Here is a 17367-nt window from a genome sequence, read left to right as displayed (position 1 = left end):
TCGTAATTAGAATATTACGACTACAAAATACTAATTTTATTTTCTAATAACAATTACTTGGGCTTTTGGTTGCTTAATTACGCTTAGTAATTTATTTATGCTCACTAGTTAGTCTTGTTGGACTTTCTACCTTGTTGGACTTTAGCCCACCCTACTCTAGCTAATGGACTATTTAATTAGCCCAATTTTAATAAGTTTATGACCCATATAAATGTAAGACAAATGCCCATTTATTATAGGGAACATACTAGCATTTTTGTTAACCATAATCACAATTGTTGCATGGGATCTCAACATAAGCACCAACTTTAGACAACCATTAACTAAAAAGCAAATTTGTCTCCCCCTTGTCCCCCCTAAACCTATGGCCACCACCCCCACCTCCCACTATAAGAGCACGAGGTGCCCGTGGTCCTCTTCAGTATCCATTTTCAGTGTCCATTTTGGACATTGAGATTGACTGACATGCTGTTGGGTGCTGGTGTCCACAGTGTCCATTTCAGTGTCCATTTTTCAGTGTCCTTTTTTTTATAAATTTATTTTGCATATTTTTTCATTTTGTAAATATTAAAAGAACTTCAAATAATAATAAAAAAATACATATTTTAATAAAACATTACATTAATAAAAAAAACATTACATTTATTCTTGAAATATTGAAAACGATTAATTGAATTCTCGAAGAGCCCATAAATGTTCAACTAAATCCGATCGTAAGCCTTCGTGCACTTCTCTATCACGTAGCTCCCTTGTTCGTCTAGCACGAGCGTCACACCTTTCGATCCAAGTACGTTGTATGTGTTGAGGCGGCTCATAAACCCAATCATTCTCGGCAAGGTTGTAACCATTGTCTTCAATAATGATGTTATTTAGTATGATGCACGTATACATAAGCCGTCTCATTTGATTCCTCGTGTATGCCCTTGCGGGTTGTTGTAGAATATGCCAACAACCCTGTAAAATCCCAAAAGTTCTTTCCATATCTTTGCGAGCAGCAGCTTGTTGCCTTGAAAAGTGAGTGCGTTTTTCATCAACGGCACTTGAAAATCCCTTCACAAATGAAGCCCATGTTGGATAAATCCCGTCGGCTAAATAATACCCTCTTTTGTATTCAAAGCCATTCGCAATAAAAGGGACGTCGGGCATATCTTCATTGAGCATTGAGTTGAACAAATCACTATGTAACAACCCAAACCAACCCGCGACCAAACCATGTGAAAATACAAAATAAATTTTTTTTTTTTGTACAGTGAAGTGGCGCGGCGCGCCAGGATGGCCGCGCGGCGCGCCATTCAGGCCTGTCCGGAAAGTTTCAAATGCGAAAAAGATCGACTAGTTCCCGACATTTTTAGACGACACGCTTTTAACCACACATTTAAATATGTAAAACTATCACGATTCAAACATAAAAATGATGTTTTACAAGCGAGGCCCACACGACCCAAAATACAAGTTTAATACAATTTATGAGTTTCGACCACCAAAAAGTTTAAGTACCAAACTACATTATGAGCATGGAGTTTGGGATTAAACTACCCACGTCTCGGTCAAACTCCCAAAAGTCAACACATCCAAAAGCGTCCCCTAACGAGGCGGGATCTCTAATCCAAGGTAATGCCCTTACCCTTGTCCACAACCGAACCTATAAAAAGTAAACAACGAGAGGGTAAGCAAAGCTTAGTGAATACAATAATTATATGAATACATATATAATTATACCTACTTGCATACACTTACACCATACCGCAAACATGCTAGCAAACACAATAGCTTATCTTCAAAATTACAAACTATCATTCTCCAATACCACGAGCTAGCATAACAACCGCATATAAATATAACTCGAACAATATAATATGCTTACAACACAAATAACCATGGTTAACCAATCGTACAAGGGAACGGCGCTTCGAAAACGCCATCGGTGTTCATAACATCCGTTAGGGCACTTAACACCTCGCACCACTAACCCCTAGGGTGGCACCTTAACACCTCGGTACTTCATCCCGAGTGGCATCTTAACACCTCGATGCTTCACTCATTATTTTACGGAGTGGTGTCTTAACACCTCGACACTACACTCCTAAGTGGCATCTTAACACCTCGATGCTACACCCGAGTGGCATCTTAACACCTCGATGCTACACTCTTCACGTGAAACGTGGTGTCTTAACACCTCGACACTTCACATTTCACACTACAACAAATAGATACATTATATACCTATACATATAATTATTCCACTCACCTCAAAACTCTTGTGGAAAGTTACCCGAGCTGGCAAGACCTCAATGTAACGCACCTATCATATTATACATATTATCAAACGCAAACTCAAGTTGGTCAACCGATCCTTTCACCATTCCAAAGCCATTTTGACCCAAGGTGCAAATTTCAACCCATTTGAACCCTTAACCCTAATTTTGGGTCAACACACACCAAAACCCTAATCATTAACCAATATGGGTTTAAAACACTTTTAAATCACAAAGTTAACTCATTTTCACTCATGCAAGGCCACTTAGGTCATTAAAGACCCATTTGACCCATTTCAAGGTCAACACACCCATTTGGGTCATCCATACCCAATTAACACCCATTTACATATCATTAAAGTGTTCTAGTACTTTAACTAACCAATTTAAGCTTATAAACATAATTTAATACTTGAAAACCCTAATTAGTCATCTTTGAGTCTACAAGACCCAAATTTACCCAAAACCCCAAAATTTACTAGCAATTGGGTTTTGTGTGCATCACTAACCCAAACCCTAACCCTTAATACAATTAAAGTAAGAAATTGGGTTTTATAACTTACCAACACAATCACCACGTAGCTAGCGACTAGTTGAACGACTTTAAAACTCGCACTAAGACCCGATTCAACCTCCTTCTTCCTTTAATGGAGCTTTCTCACTCTAGAAATGCACTCTCTCTCAAGAATTGAATTGAAGATGATAAGGTGGTTGTGAAAGAAGTAAATGAGCTCCCAAAACTGATCTAAGGCATTTAATTCGGCCCTTAAGTGATTTTATCAAATTGCCCTCAAAATATCTAATTTAAAAAGAAGAGGAATATGTCAGCCCGTAGTGGCGCGACGCGCCATAGGGCCGCCGGCGCGCCAAATGCCCAGTTCAGCTTCTTTTGCTTTTTAATTATATACAACAAAACCCCACACCTTGAATACTTATAAATACACATATGTACAAAGAAAAATACACAGGTCTTACAACTCTCCCCCACTTAGAATCGATCACGTCCTCGTGTTCCTCGTCACTTAACCACCCTGAACCGCACTCTATGGTCCTCAACAAACGTTACAATCCGAATTCCACCACATTACACATTAACCCAAAGATTTATCCAAAAACTAAGTACACATTTGCACGCATTCCGAAACGTGCAATACACACAACATCCGAAGTCTATAACGATCACTTAGAATACGCGAAATCGCCACGTATTCTTTCAACTTCTCTAGGCAATCCTTCTCTAAGAGTCACCATTAATAGCCAACTCGTCACCCGTGATTTATTAAAATTCACAAATCCGAGCACAAGAATTTGCTCAATCCCTCCAATCGGGAAAAACTCAATCGATCTCGTACCGAGATATCAATCCTTGAGCGTACCCTTACCAAGTACAATGCTAAAAACAACCAAGTCTCAAACTAAGGTCAACAACTCAAAATGATAAAAACCGAACAAAAGCGAATCCTTACGGATTACACTTATTACCTAACATCCTTAGTAGTGCGCAAACACGGCTAGTACGCAGCTATCGTAGCATCGTAAGCAAGCGACCAAAACCGCTAACGTCCAAATCGACTATGGCAAAACAAAACCCAATGTGTACAAAATGGCTACTGTCACCCCTTAACAACATGTGAGCGAAACACGGCTATCGCATCACTAATTACAGAACATGGTCCTCCCGAACCTACCATTGGCGTATAAAACAACCAATAGTTTTCAATACTAAACGCATGAAGGTTATTTCACACAAAACTCAAGTGTCCAAAAACGGCTATTACTCACAACCATGTGCACAAAACGGCTATGTGCATAATTTATACGGGCAATTAATCATCAAAAACCTACAAATAACGGTTCTTTCCGAAACCGCTCACCATCAATCACAACCAAAAGTGGTTAACGAAGATCTAATCCTTCCGGATATCACTCATCACCTATCATAAGTCAAACGCGGTCAACATAGAGATAAACCCAAATAAACATACACGTAATCACCTCGTAGTACCCAAAATCAAAGCAATCACACCATCGGAGTCAAAAGTTGCACTAGCAGGTATAAGAAGGCACCTGACGTTGCGTTGTCCAACTCCAATTACTAACACCGAGCCTCCAAAGACTCGACCCATACGGGGTCTACTCCTAGTGTCACACGCCAACCGACTACACGCAGTCACACAAATCTAAAGAATGTTACGACTCAACGCTCATGACTTCTGGTGACACTAAGGCTTACACCTTTCTAGCTTCGTCATAACCATTAAACAGGTTACCTACATACATAAGGATAGTTAACCTCCACGACCCTACTCGCACACGAACGGGGTTAACGGGAATGCCTCTCGGACGGCATACCGCGTGCACCCCCAAATTCATAGAAGAAAAGAGCGGCCGTCAATAGCGCACAACACTCGCCACATAAACACCAAACCGCCACCGAAATCGAACCGTCAATTAACATGTATACAAATACATCATAATACGTTATTATCATTAAACGTACCACCATACTCTGGTTACGGCCTAATTGGTTTCACCATAAAGCTCAACACAACAATTGGGACTACGCCCTACACGGTCTCATCACTATACGCTCGGTTAAGCTCTTGCGGCTACACCAAATCAAAACACAACACTATCGATAAGACGTTTACACGTCACGTACTCTCACATGGTGATATAACACCTGGTACATACTAAACCAGTAACACACGCACACAAGCAACTAGTTGTTAAACTCACATACGAGCAACAATACACACACAATCTACAAAGCCTACGGGTCTCACTCGAACGAGCTTAACGACCCCAAAACCACAACGCAATAAGCCTAGACAACAGAAGACTCAAACAACAGAGTCAAGGCACAACACACCGACCTATCCAACCAATCTCCTCATCGATCATAGTCCACGATCTCTCGCGAATTCATTTCACCATAAAACCGCCGCTCACTTTCTCCCGTTGGCATCAATTAAACAACGAACTAACGCTAACATAACTCGTACCTCGTATATCAAGGACACCGCTACCCGCAGGGTAGACCTTTCCAACCAGTGGGTTCACTCGACCCGTTGCACCCGAAATTTACGACCAACAACACACCTATTCTTACCTTCCGGAAAGAGAGTGAACAAAGTTATCATAACAATTGCGTTACTCACATCCTTGCCATCAAACAACGTCCTTAACTTATTCCCGTCAAGTCCGTGTCCGCATCCCCGACAATCTTGCACATCCATCTCGTTAGGGAGATGAAATTTACCAGTCTAGTATCCCACGATTCGTACGTCACCTCACACTGTTCCATTCGTCCGATGCTACCAATCTCACGACTAATTGATTTCAGTCATATCCAACCTATGAACCTTACGGTTCTCCAACTTGTGACACCAAAACGAACACGCGTTATTAACTAACTCTAAAGCCCAATTTTATAGGTTGGTAAAACCAAACCCCTCACTCCACCCTAGGAATGCTTAGAAACTTAAGTCCCTCATCCGTCAACCCAAATATCAATATAGGGTAATTCCATTAGGAATTCTACCCCTAACAATATCCCGTATTTACACGAATACGTTCACCCCCAAGCCGCATTCTCATGAGTCAATGACTCAAGCGCTACCCTAGTGCACTATCGTTAATAGCACCAACATACCGAATCTTCACCAAGTTCACTTTAGCCTAATTAGATCCCGAAGCAAGGTTTAAGTCTCTAATACATACACGAATCCATCGGCACACAACAAACAATAATAAGGCATATTTGTACCAAGGACGAAAATACCTAAAACACCATATTTGGACCCTTGCGCTTCACTGATCATCAGATAGTCACGCTCTAACCTTCTAACTCGATCGACAAACGATTCGGAACACTCTGACTTTCGGTGTCCCTTCTTTTGGCAAATAAAGCACTTGATCGCGCTTAAAGGTACACTCGTACAATCCCGTGCCCAATGACCTCGTCCTCCACACCTAAAGCACGTAGGCCCATAACCTCTCTTACTCTTCTTCTTCATTTTTTTAACACCTTCGGGCGTACTTCTCGCCCTTTTACTAGGAGTACCTCTTGATTCTAACTTTCTCTTACCCAAAGAGTGATCAGCAAATTTTGAAGCATGAGATTCAATCCCCATAGTTGCTCCTTCGTCACCGTCACCGTCACCTTGAGGTTTAGGAAACCTCTTTTCTAACTCTTCCTTCACGACCTTAGGCACTCGGTCTCGAACCATCTCGGTCACTATTCCCTCGAACGACTCTTGGAGGACATGCTTAACCTTTTCGGCGAAAATCAAAATATAGCGTTCGAACTCCGCCTCAATCCTTAATGTTAACTCATCCTTCCCCTCATGAATAGGCGCATCCGTTCCGATTCCATCTTCCGTCTTCATTCTAAAGAACGCACATCAATTTAGCAACGAACAAGTACAATCATACGTACAATCACGTCCCATCTTGCTCGGCAATCGTCTTACATCACTTGTCAAATACGATTTGTACCCGTAAAAATGGTAGCTAATCATTATTACGCGTACACGCCGTATCCACTCGTTAGTACCACGACCGCTTCGCTTGATGATATGACCCAACACAACACACAATATATTAATAACATCAGCATATGAATATAAACGTTAGTCCACCCATAACTAGGACACTAACCGAGTTCCCGTTCCGACCCGTAATCCTACAAGTCCCGCATAACGCACACACAAAAAGTCTAAGTCTAGGCGCCTATCTAAAGTCACCTAAATCCCTTAGACCATGCTCTGATACCACTTGTAACAACCCAAACTAACCCGCGACCAAACCACGTGAAAATACAAAATAATTTTTTTTTTGCTGTACAGTGAAGTGGCGCGGCGCGCCATTCAGGCCTGTCCGGAAAGTTTCAAATGCGAAAAAGATCGACTAGTTCCCGACATTTTTAGACGACAAGCTTTTAACCACACATTTAAATATGTAAAACTATCACGATTCAAACATAAAAATGATGTTTTACAAGCGGGGCCCACACGACCCAAAATACAAGTTTAATACAATTTATGAGTTTCGACCATCAAAAAGTTTAAGTACCAAACTACACTATGAGCATGGCGTTTGGGATTAAACTACCCACGTCTCGGTCAAACTCCCAAAAGTCAACACATCCAAAAGCGTCCCCTAACGAGGCGGGATCTCTAATCCAAGGTAATGCCTTACCCTTGTCCACAACCGAACCTATAAAAAGTAAACAACGAGAGGGTAAGCAAAGCTTAGTGAATGCAATAATTATATGAATACATATATAAATATACCTACTTGCATACACTTACACAATACCGCAAACATGCTAGCAAACACAATAGCTTATTGTCAAAATTACAAACTATCATTCTCCAATACCACGAGCTAGCATAACAACCGCATATAAATATAACTCGAACAATATAATATGCTTACAACACAAATAACCATGGTTAACCAATCGTACAAGGGAACGGCGCTCGCGAAAACGCCATCGGTGTTCATAACATCCGTTAGGGCACTTAACACCTCGCACCACTAACCCCTAGGGTGGCACCTTAACACCTCGGTACTTCACCCCGAGTGGCATCTTAACACCTCGATGCTTCACTCATTATTTTACGGAGTGGTGTCTTAACACCTCGACACTACACTCCTAGGTGGCATCTTAACACCTCGATGCTACACCCGAGTGGCATCTTAACACCTCGATGCTACACTCTTTACGTCAAAATGTGGTGTCTTAACACCTCGACACTTCACATTTCACGCTACAACAAATAGATACATTATATACCTATGCATATAATTATTCCACTCACCTCAAAACTCTTGTGGAAAGTTACCCGAGCTTGCAAGACCTCAATGTAACTCACCTATCATATTATACATATTATCAAACGCAAACTCAAGTTGGTCAACCGATCCTTTCACCATTCCAAAGCCATTTTGACCCAAGGTGCAAATTTCAACCCATTTGAACCCTTAACCCTAATTTTGGGTCAACACACACCAAAACCCTAATCATTAACCAAGATGGGTTTAAAACACTTTTAAATCACAAAGTTAACTCATTTTCACTCATGCAAGGCCACTTAGGTCATTAAAGACCCATTTGACCCATTTCAAGGTCAACACACCCATTTAGGTCATCCATACCCAAATAACACCCATTTACATATCATTAAAGTGTTCTAGTACTTTAACTAACCAATTTAAGCTTATAAACATAATTTAATACTTGAAAACCCTAATTAGTCATCTTTGAGTCTACAAGACCCAAATTTACCCAAAACCCCCAAATTTACTAGCAATTGGGTTTTGTGTGCATCACTAACCCAAACCCTAACCCTTAATACAATTAAAGTAAGAAATTGGGTTTTATAACTTACCAACACAATCACCACGTAGCTAGCGACTAGATGAACGACTTTAAAACTCGCACTAAGACCCGATTCAACCTCCGTCTTCCTTTAATGGAGCTTTCTCACTCTAGAAATGCACTCTCTCTCAAGAATTGAATTGAAGATGATAAGGTGGTTGTGAAAGGAGTAAATGAGCTCCCAAAACTGATCTAAGGCATTTAATTCGGCCCTTAAGTGATTTTACCAAATTGCCCTTAAAATATCTAATTTAAAAAGAAGAGGAATCTGTCAGCCCGTAGTGGCGCGGCGCGCCATAGGGCCGCACGGCGCGCCAAATGCCCAGTTCAGCTCCTTTTGCTTTTTAATTATATGCAACAAAACCCCACACCTTGAATACTTATAAATACACATATGTACAAAGAAAAATACACGGGTCTTACACACTAGTGTTTAAAACATTTAAGTCATAGTTTAAACCCGCCACACCAAAATACGCATGCCAAATCCAATTATCATACGACGCGACGGCTTCAAGCATAATAGTTGGGTGACTGTGATCGCCTCGCATAAATTGGCCTCTCCACGCAACTGGACATTTTGCCCATGCCCAATGCATACAATCGATGCTACCCAACATGCCCGGGAAGCCATGAATCCTTTCATGGGCTTCATATAAACGCTGAATGTCATGCAAAGACGGCTCTCTTAAGTAGTCAGTATTATACAAGTCAATAATGCACATAGTAAAGTTTAGCAAAGATTCACGCCCAACTCGTTCACTCATTTGCAAATACTCGTCTAAAGCATCCGGTGTATAGCCGTATGCTAGCTGACGGAGTGCGGCGGTGATTTTTAAATGTGGACTAATACTCCACATACCGCGAGAATCTTGCCTTCGATGAAACCATATAAAATGGGTAGGCAATGGATTGACATCATAGTTGAGTATATCGTTCATCACTCGAAGAAAAACACTGCGACACATCCGAAAACGACGTTTCAATTGATCTTCCGTATATTTGCAGCCCTCATCAAAATAATCATCCATCAAACGATTATGAGCATCATAATGAGCACGACGAACGTAACGACGAGAATTAACACCATCGTCCAAAGATTCATCAACTTGATCAAGTAAATTGAGCGTATAATTTGTGTAATCGTCGTGCGAACTACTCGAAGATGAAGACATTTTTTTCTAAATTAAAAGAGGTATAATTTTTTTTTTGTATTAGAGTAGGTTTGGTATGAAAAGAAATGTGAGTTGGAATGGGAAGGTAAAATGTATAGTATTTATAGAGAAAAGAAAATATAGAGGAAAAAAACCATTTGAATAATAACGGATATATACACACTTTCCTATAAACAACGGCTATTTTTTACACCGTCTGTGGCTCAAAATCGAAATTCGACACCGAAAATCGAAGCTGGCGACAGTGATGCGGTGTCGGGCGACGGCGGGCCGGCTTCGATTTAGGGAAGACGGCGACATAGGGGATGGGGGACACCCTGTGCTCTAAATACCACACAAACCTCACCCATTTTACACTTGATCTCATTCACAAATTACATACACTTACTCTCTTATTCTCTTTCTAGTCTTTCTCACTCTAAAAATTGTAAGTTTCAAGCTTTATTCTTCTTCTTTTCTTCTTCTTGTAGTCGACATCATCATCATCATGTGGAGATCTAGCTTTTTAGCTTTTTGATCTTTATTCTTCTTCTTTTATTCTTCTTGTAGTTGACATCATCATCATCATGTGGAGATCTAGCTTTTTAGCTTTTTGATCTTGTTATATCTTGTAGATACAAACTTTGGTTTGAATCCTTCAAGAACATGAAAGATTCAAGCTTTCTAGCTTTGAATCTTCATTTACTTGTTAGATCTAGCTTATGATTTCTTTATTTTGTTATAAAGATCAAAACTTATGTTTATGATCTTCATGTAACTTGAAGATCTAGTCTTTTGCTTTAAGGATCTTCAAGGACACTAAAGATCCAAGCTTTCTAGCTTAGGGTTTTATTATTTTGCTAAAGATCTTAGCTTTTTAGATTATGGTCTCATTACTTTCATTAGATCTTAGCTTTCTAGCTTATGGTCTCATTAATCTTGTAAAGATCCAAGCTTTCTAGCTTAGGGTTTTCTTAATACTTGAGATCTAAGTTATTATTGTAGATCTCACTTACTTGGAACCTTTTTGTGTTTGTTGTGATGATAAAGATCAAGTATTCATCATCACATATGATGAAGATGCATAAACTTGTGTAAAAAGGATAAAGGTTGAAGCTTTATTGAATTTACGCAATAAAGAGGCAATCTTGATGTTCAAAACTTGTAGAATGATAGCTTTTACTCTTAGTTGTGTGTTGATGGTTGAAACTTGGTAAAAGTGATGCTAAAACATCAAAGAGTTGTACACTTGAAGCTTACACGCATCAAGGATGAGAACCGTGATGAGCATCAAGCACCATGAAACCCACCGGAGCATTTGTTTGCTGTTTTTCGGGGTCTGATCAGACTCCTGGACTTCTGGAAAATTGATTTTCAGATAGTTCGTTTCGAGTAGATGATTTTTGTTTAGGCCTCGCCTAAATCCGATATACGGTTTAGGATTTATAGCCTCCCGAAAGTCACTACGCCTTTGTAACGACGTGCTGAAAATTCTGACCTACTCGCACTTAAACCCTCGCCACAGTTAAACGAAGATGAGTTAGGTTCTGAAAATTGGATAGAGGTTATAGGACTCACATACGGAGCCTTGGCCACTGACCACGCGTCTTTTCGTTTTGTATAGAGGTCGTAGAAGTTGTCCGAAGTCAGCCTTTTGTTTCGATCTCTATTCTTGTTGAAAACTTACTTTATCTTTTACGAATGATGATGACGATGATGATGTCTAGGACTTTACTTACGTACTTTTAAACCTTTTGGGACAATTTACTGACTTAGTGACCTTTGACTTAGGTTGACGATGTAACGACCCGACTTTTTCGACTTGCTTTTATGCCTTGTATTTTAGCAAAACTGCGAATTTGTGCGTACTGTGCTACTTTATACTCTGGAACCTTTATATACATGGTTTACTTTCATTTATATGTTAAAATGTGTCTTAGAGTACGTAGGATACTTAACTTGATCACCGGAAGCCTTATTGACCGTTAGTGTCACTTGACGTTACGAACAAACTGCGAACTGCGCACACGTTTAACTTTTGTCGTAATAGGAATATTATGACTACGAAATATTAATTATTATTTTATAATAATAATTACTTGGGTTTTTGGGTGCTTAATTATGCGTAGTAATTTAATTATGCTTACTAGTTAGTCTTGTTGGACTTTCTACCTTGTTGGACTTAAGCCCACCCTACTCTAGCTAGTAGCCCATTTATTTAGCCTACTTATTAATTACTAGTGACCCATTAATATGTAAGACAAATGCCCATTTATTAGAGGGAACATGCTAGCATTTGTGTCAAGTATTATCCTTAATGTTGCATGGGATCCTAACATAAGTACCAACTTTAGACAACCATTAACCAAAAAGCAAACTTTTGCCCCCCTTGTCCCCCCCTCCAAATGTCGGCCAACTCACCCCACCCTCACCCTCATTTCCTATAAATACGACCCTTATTCCATCCATTTTACACTTGCTCTCATTTGTATTTCACACACACTTACTCTCTTATTTCCTTTCTAGTCTTTCTCACTCTAAAACTTGTAAGTTTTTGATTTTTCTTCTTCTTCTTCTCCTTTCCTTTTCGTGATCATCATCATTCTTTAAAAGATCAAGCTTTTTAGCTTTGATCTTGATTACATCTTGTAGATTCAAGCATGAATCCTTCAAGAACATGGAAGATTCAAGCTTTCTAGCTTTGAATCTTCACCTACTTCATAGATCTACATCTTTTTAGCTTTAATCTTGTTATTTTGTTGTAAAGATTCAAACTTTTGTTTATAATCTTCATGTAACTTAAAGATCCAAGCTTTATGCTTCAAGATCTTCAAGAACAACCAAGATGCAAGCTTTCTAGCTTGGATCTTCATATCTTTTATTGGATCTAAGTTTTCTAACTTATGATCTCATTATTTTGTTATAAAGATCAAAACTTGTGTTTATGGTCTTCATATAACTTAAAGATCTAAGCTTTATGCTTCAAGTTCTTCAAGAACACTAAAGGTTCAAGCTTTCTAGCTTTATGACCTTATAACTTGTGTGAAAGAGATCCAAGCTCTCTAGCTTAGGGTTCCACCACTTCATTTGATTTAGATTGTGTTAATACTTGTTTGATTGAAGTAAAGTTTGTAACTTTGTTTGTAAATAGTACTTGTATTTGTGTTAAGACTAAGGATATGATGTAACCTTGGTTCATCATCCATCTAAGACTCTTAAATGAGTTGTGTTCTTACTTGGTCTTAACATATTGTGTGTTGATGGTAGAATCTTGGTCAAGATAATGCTAACCCATCAACGAGTTGTACACTTGAAGCTACAAGCATCAAGGATGAGAACCGTGATGAGCATCAAGCACCAAGAACCCCACCGGAGCACTTGTTTACTGTTTTTCAGGATCTGATCAGTAACCTGGGCTACTGTAAAGTTGATTTTCAGTTGTTTTGGTTCAAATAGATGATTTTCCGTTTAGACCTCGTCTTAATCCGAGTTACGATTTAGGATTTATGGCCTTCCGAAAGTCATTACACCCTATTAATGTTGTGCTGAAATTTATGACATACTCACACTTAAACCATCACCACGGTCAAAAGAAGACGAGTTTGGTTCTAGAAATTGGTCAGAAACTAGGGGACTCACATACGGAGTCATAGCCACTGACTACGCGTATTTTCGATTTACGTAGAGGTCGTAGCAGCTGATCTAAGTCAGCCTATTGTTTCGATCTCTCTACTTGTTGAACTTACTTAGCTTTTACAATGATGAATAATGATGATGATGACACTTAAACTTATTTTATGCACTAATAGAACTTATAAAGACAACCTACTGACCTAGTAACCTTTAATTTAGGTTGACGACCTTTCGGACCGACTTACTACTTGCACACTTTCGTATCGACTTGTATTGCTTATTCACTGTGAGTTATAGCATCCATTTTTACTATTTTTGGGACTGAGATTACATGCGCCTTTTTATGTTTTACTTATTTGACACGAGTACTTAAACTTTACATATGTGTGGGTTATATAACGGCATAAACTTTCCCCTTAGCACGGTAACGTTTAACTATCGGTTTTTTAACCGGTAGACGCGAATCTTAGATGTGGATCCATAGGGTTTGACATCCCCACTCGGGCTAATCGCGCTAGCATTTAACGGGTGTTTAATACTTCGAGGACATACGCACTTGCCATGTGTACTTTTAGGGGGTGATATTTATATTTACGTTAAGTCTAGTTACCATGTGCCCACGGTTATACATATACTTTTCATACAGTTTTGAAACATTGAAATCTCGTGGTCAATCTTATATTACTGTTACAATTTAAACTATAGCTCATCAACATTATTGTTGACGTTTTTAAGCACGTTTTCTCAGGTGCTTAGAGGTTTGTTGCTTCCGCTGTTTAGATTTGCTGTCTTGCTGTTTAGACTTGCTGTTAAGGACCTGCTGTGCTAGAATTCCGCTGCATAATCTTAGAGATGTCTCAGTCATGGAACTTTTCTTTTGCATTCGTAGTTTATGTTATTTTCAAATAATGACTTTGTAACGACCTTTGTGTCACGTTATCTTTTGTAAATGTTATCTTTTATGAATGCAAAACTGGTTTTCTAATAGCATGTAGTACTTGACCGTGTAAAGATCCTGTTGTTGACGATTCGTACACGATGGTTTTGTACGGGGCGTCATTGTAACATCCGTGTTCCATCCGTCCCACATCGGTTGGAGAGGGGAACGAAGCATGCCTTATAAGGGTGTGGAGACCTTTCCTAGCATGATGCGTTTTAGGACCACAAGCGCAGCAGATCCCATGAGAACTCTGCAGTTAAGCGTGCTCAGGCGAGAGCACTACTAGGATGGATGACCTCCTGGGAAAGTGTTCGTCGTGTGTGGTCGCCAAGAAAAATCCGTGAGCAACCTACGGAGGAGACAAGGGTACGTCCCTATCTCTGCAAAGCGGACAATATCATGCTAGGGGGAACGTTTTACCTGGGGTGTTACAGATGGTATCAGAGCCAGGCCCCGGACCAAACGTGCACAGCGAGGACGCTATGTCCCATTAGGGGGAGGATTGTAACATCCGTGTTACATCCGTCCCACATCGGTTGGAGAGGGGAACGAAGCATGCCTTATAAGGGTGTGGAGACCTTTCCTAGCATGACGCGTTTTGGGGGTAGTGTGTGGTCGCCAAGAAAAATCCGTGAGTAACCTACGGGGGAGACAAGGGTACGTCCCTATCTCTGCAAAGCGGACAATATCATGCTACGGGGAACGTTTTACCTGGAGTGTTACAGATGGTATCAGAGCCAGGCCCCGGACCAAACGTACACAGCGAGGACGCTGTGTCCCATTAGGGGGAGGATTGTAACATCCGTGTTACATCCGTCCCACATCGGTTGGAGAGGGGAACGAAGCATGCCTTATAAGGGTGTGGAGACCTTTCCTAGCATGACGCGTTTTGGGACCAAAAGCGCAGCAGATCCCATGAGAACTCTGAAGTTAAGCGTGCTCAGGCGAGAGCACTACTAGGATGGGTGACCTCCTAGGAAAGTGTTCGTCGTGTGTGGTCGCCAAGAAAAATCCGTGAGCAACCTACGGGGGAGACAAGGGTACGTCCCTATCTCTGCAAAGCGGAGAATATCATGCTACGGGGAACGTTTTACCTGGGGTGTTACAGACGACCTTTCGGACCGACTTACTACCTGCATAATTTTCGTATCGAATTTTACTGCTTATTCACTGTGAGTTATAACTTCCCTTTTTACTTTACTATTTTTGGGACTGAGAATACATAGCATTCACTAATTGCTAAATCAAGAAAACTTTGTTCAAAGCAGATGGCTTTTCTTACATGTTAAATAAAGCCGCAAGCAATTCCGCCATTGTGGTTTCACCCACGGTGTTGTAAACAACGTTCTTGGCCAGAGAAAGTCGAATAACTCCTAGGGCTTCCCTATCCAACAACTCCACTCGCATTGAGTCATCTCTTCCTGTTTAACACCCTTCAACGATTGGTAAAGCTTCTTTTGATAGAGCACATATTCATTTTGCATCTTCCAAAAGCTAAAATCATTTCCATCAAACTTATCAATCTTCACATCACTCTTTTCTGCCATTGTTCTCTTGAAACCGAACCAATGCTTTGATACCACTTGTTAAGAATAAAGCACGTGAGCCATAACAAGACTTGATAACCCTAGGTTATCAAACCCACTTCCAATAAATGAAAATAGTTTACGTATACGAAGAAACTAGCATAAACGATAAAGATAAGATAATTTAACGAGGTTATATGTAATCAAAGATGATTACTTTAATCATTGGCCACCAAAGAGAGTTCTTTTATTGATAATCTTCGTAGATACATGTATGGGTTAGAATAGGATGTTTAAATAGGCAAAACTTAACAAGGAGATAACTTAGGGACTAAGAAAACTCGATTTTGGAAACTTCTCCCAGTCAGGCCCTCATCGTGATCGCGACCCAGCACTCACGGTCGCGATGTCATGTGCAAAACGTGCTGAATCTTCTGTCTTTATGTCGCGATCGCGACAGGCTTGCTTCAGTTCAAAAAAGCTTCCTTGTTTAACGCGATTCGCACACCCAACAGATCCTGCATACGATTCGGGTTTCCTCCTGAAAGCGTGTGCGTGCGTGGCTAATGATCGCGAAGGTGATTAATCCCCCTGTGAGTGACGTGGACAACTTGCCTTTCAAAAAAATGTACTCCCTCTGTCACATATTAATAGTTCACAAACAAAAAACACACAATTTAAGAAATCTCATCATTATACTGTACTTTTCCTTTACTTTACAGTCTTTACCCCTTACCTTTTATCTATCTTTTTGTCTTATATGTGTAAAAGTAAAGGGTATAAATGAATGTTAACTTATTATTTAGAGTTCTCATTAATGTTTATAATATTATTAAGACTTTTCCGCTCCGTTGGTCCTTCAATTATACACGGAATTGCAATCCGAGTCCCTCAAGTTTTTTTTTTTGGATTTTCGAGTCCTTAAAATTGCAAAATTTTGCAATCCGAGTCCCTCCGTCAGTTTTTCGTCTAAATTAACCGTTAACCCTTGACATGTGCTATGCATGTGAGGGTAAAATCGTATTTTTTACTCTTTTCTTCGACTTTTTTTCTCCGTTGGTCCTTCGTTTATAGACAAAATTGCAATCCGAGTCCCTCAAGTTTTTTTTTAAGCTGGTAGCTGAAACTTATTATTTTTTTTATAAGTGTTTGGTAAACTAGCGGAAACTTATTTTTCGGTTCTTAAGCTCTATTTTTTTTTCATAAGCTACTACAAGTAGCTTATTTTTAAGAGCTTATGACTTTAATAAGCTCCACTTTTTTGTCTACCAAACGAAGCTTATGACTTGGAGCTTATTAAAGTCATAAGCTCAAACTCTTATAATCTTCTTGCACCAAACACACCTTTAGATTATATCTGCCGTTTAGCAAAGACCAAATATGGAATTCAAAGTTGTAAAAGGTAAAAAGTAAAAAAAGGGAAAATCAAAAACAAATCTCCTAAATAAATATGCACCACAAGATGAATCTT

At 39.8% G+C, this 17367-nt stretch overlaps 2 protein-coding genes across 2 annotated transcripts; both read right to left on the bottom strand.

Moving 5' to 3' along the window:
• Positions 1-666: 666 nt before the first annotated feature.
• Positions 667-1161, bottom strand: LOC139890377 (uncharacterized). Its single transcript, XM_071873262.1, has one exon. It carries the CDS (start codon positions 1159-1161, stop codon positions 667-669), a length of 495 nt encoding a protein of 164 aa, XP_071729363.1.
• A 7901-nt stretch (positions 1162-9062) lies between these two features.
• On the bottom strand, positions 9063-9818 carry LOC139890376 (uncharacterized). Its single transcript, XM_071873261.1, has one exon. It carries the CDS (start codon positions 9816-9818, stop codon positions 9063-9065), a length of 756 nt encoding a protein of 251 aa, XP_071729362.1.
• Positions 9819-17367: the final 7549 nt, after the last annotated feature.

This window comes from Rutidosis leptorrhynchoides, chromosome 2 (genome assembly GCF_046630445.1).
Source record: "Rutidosis leptorrhynchoides isolate AG116_Rl617_1_P2 chromosome 2, CSIRO_AGI_Rlap_v1, whole genome shotgun sequence".
NCBI lineage: Eukaryota > Viridiplantae > Streptophyta > Magnoliopsida > Asterales > Asteraceae > Rutidosis > Rutidosis leptorrhynchoides.
This window is presented reverse-complemented; position numbering and strand designations above follow the sequence as displayed.

Coding starts and splice junctions, on each gene's coding strand:
- LOC139890377 (XM_071873262.1), bottom strand. CDS start 1,161: ATGCTCAATGAAGATATGCCCGACGTCCCTTTTATTGCGAATGGCTTT.
- LOC139890376 (XM_071873261.1), bottom strand. CDS start 9,818: ATGTCTTCATCTTCGAGTAGTTCGCACGACGATTACACAAATTATACG.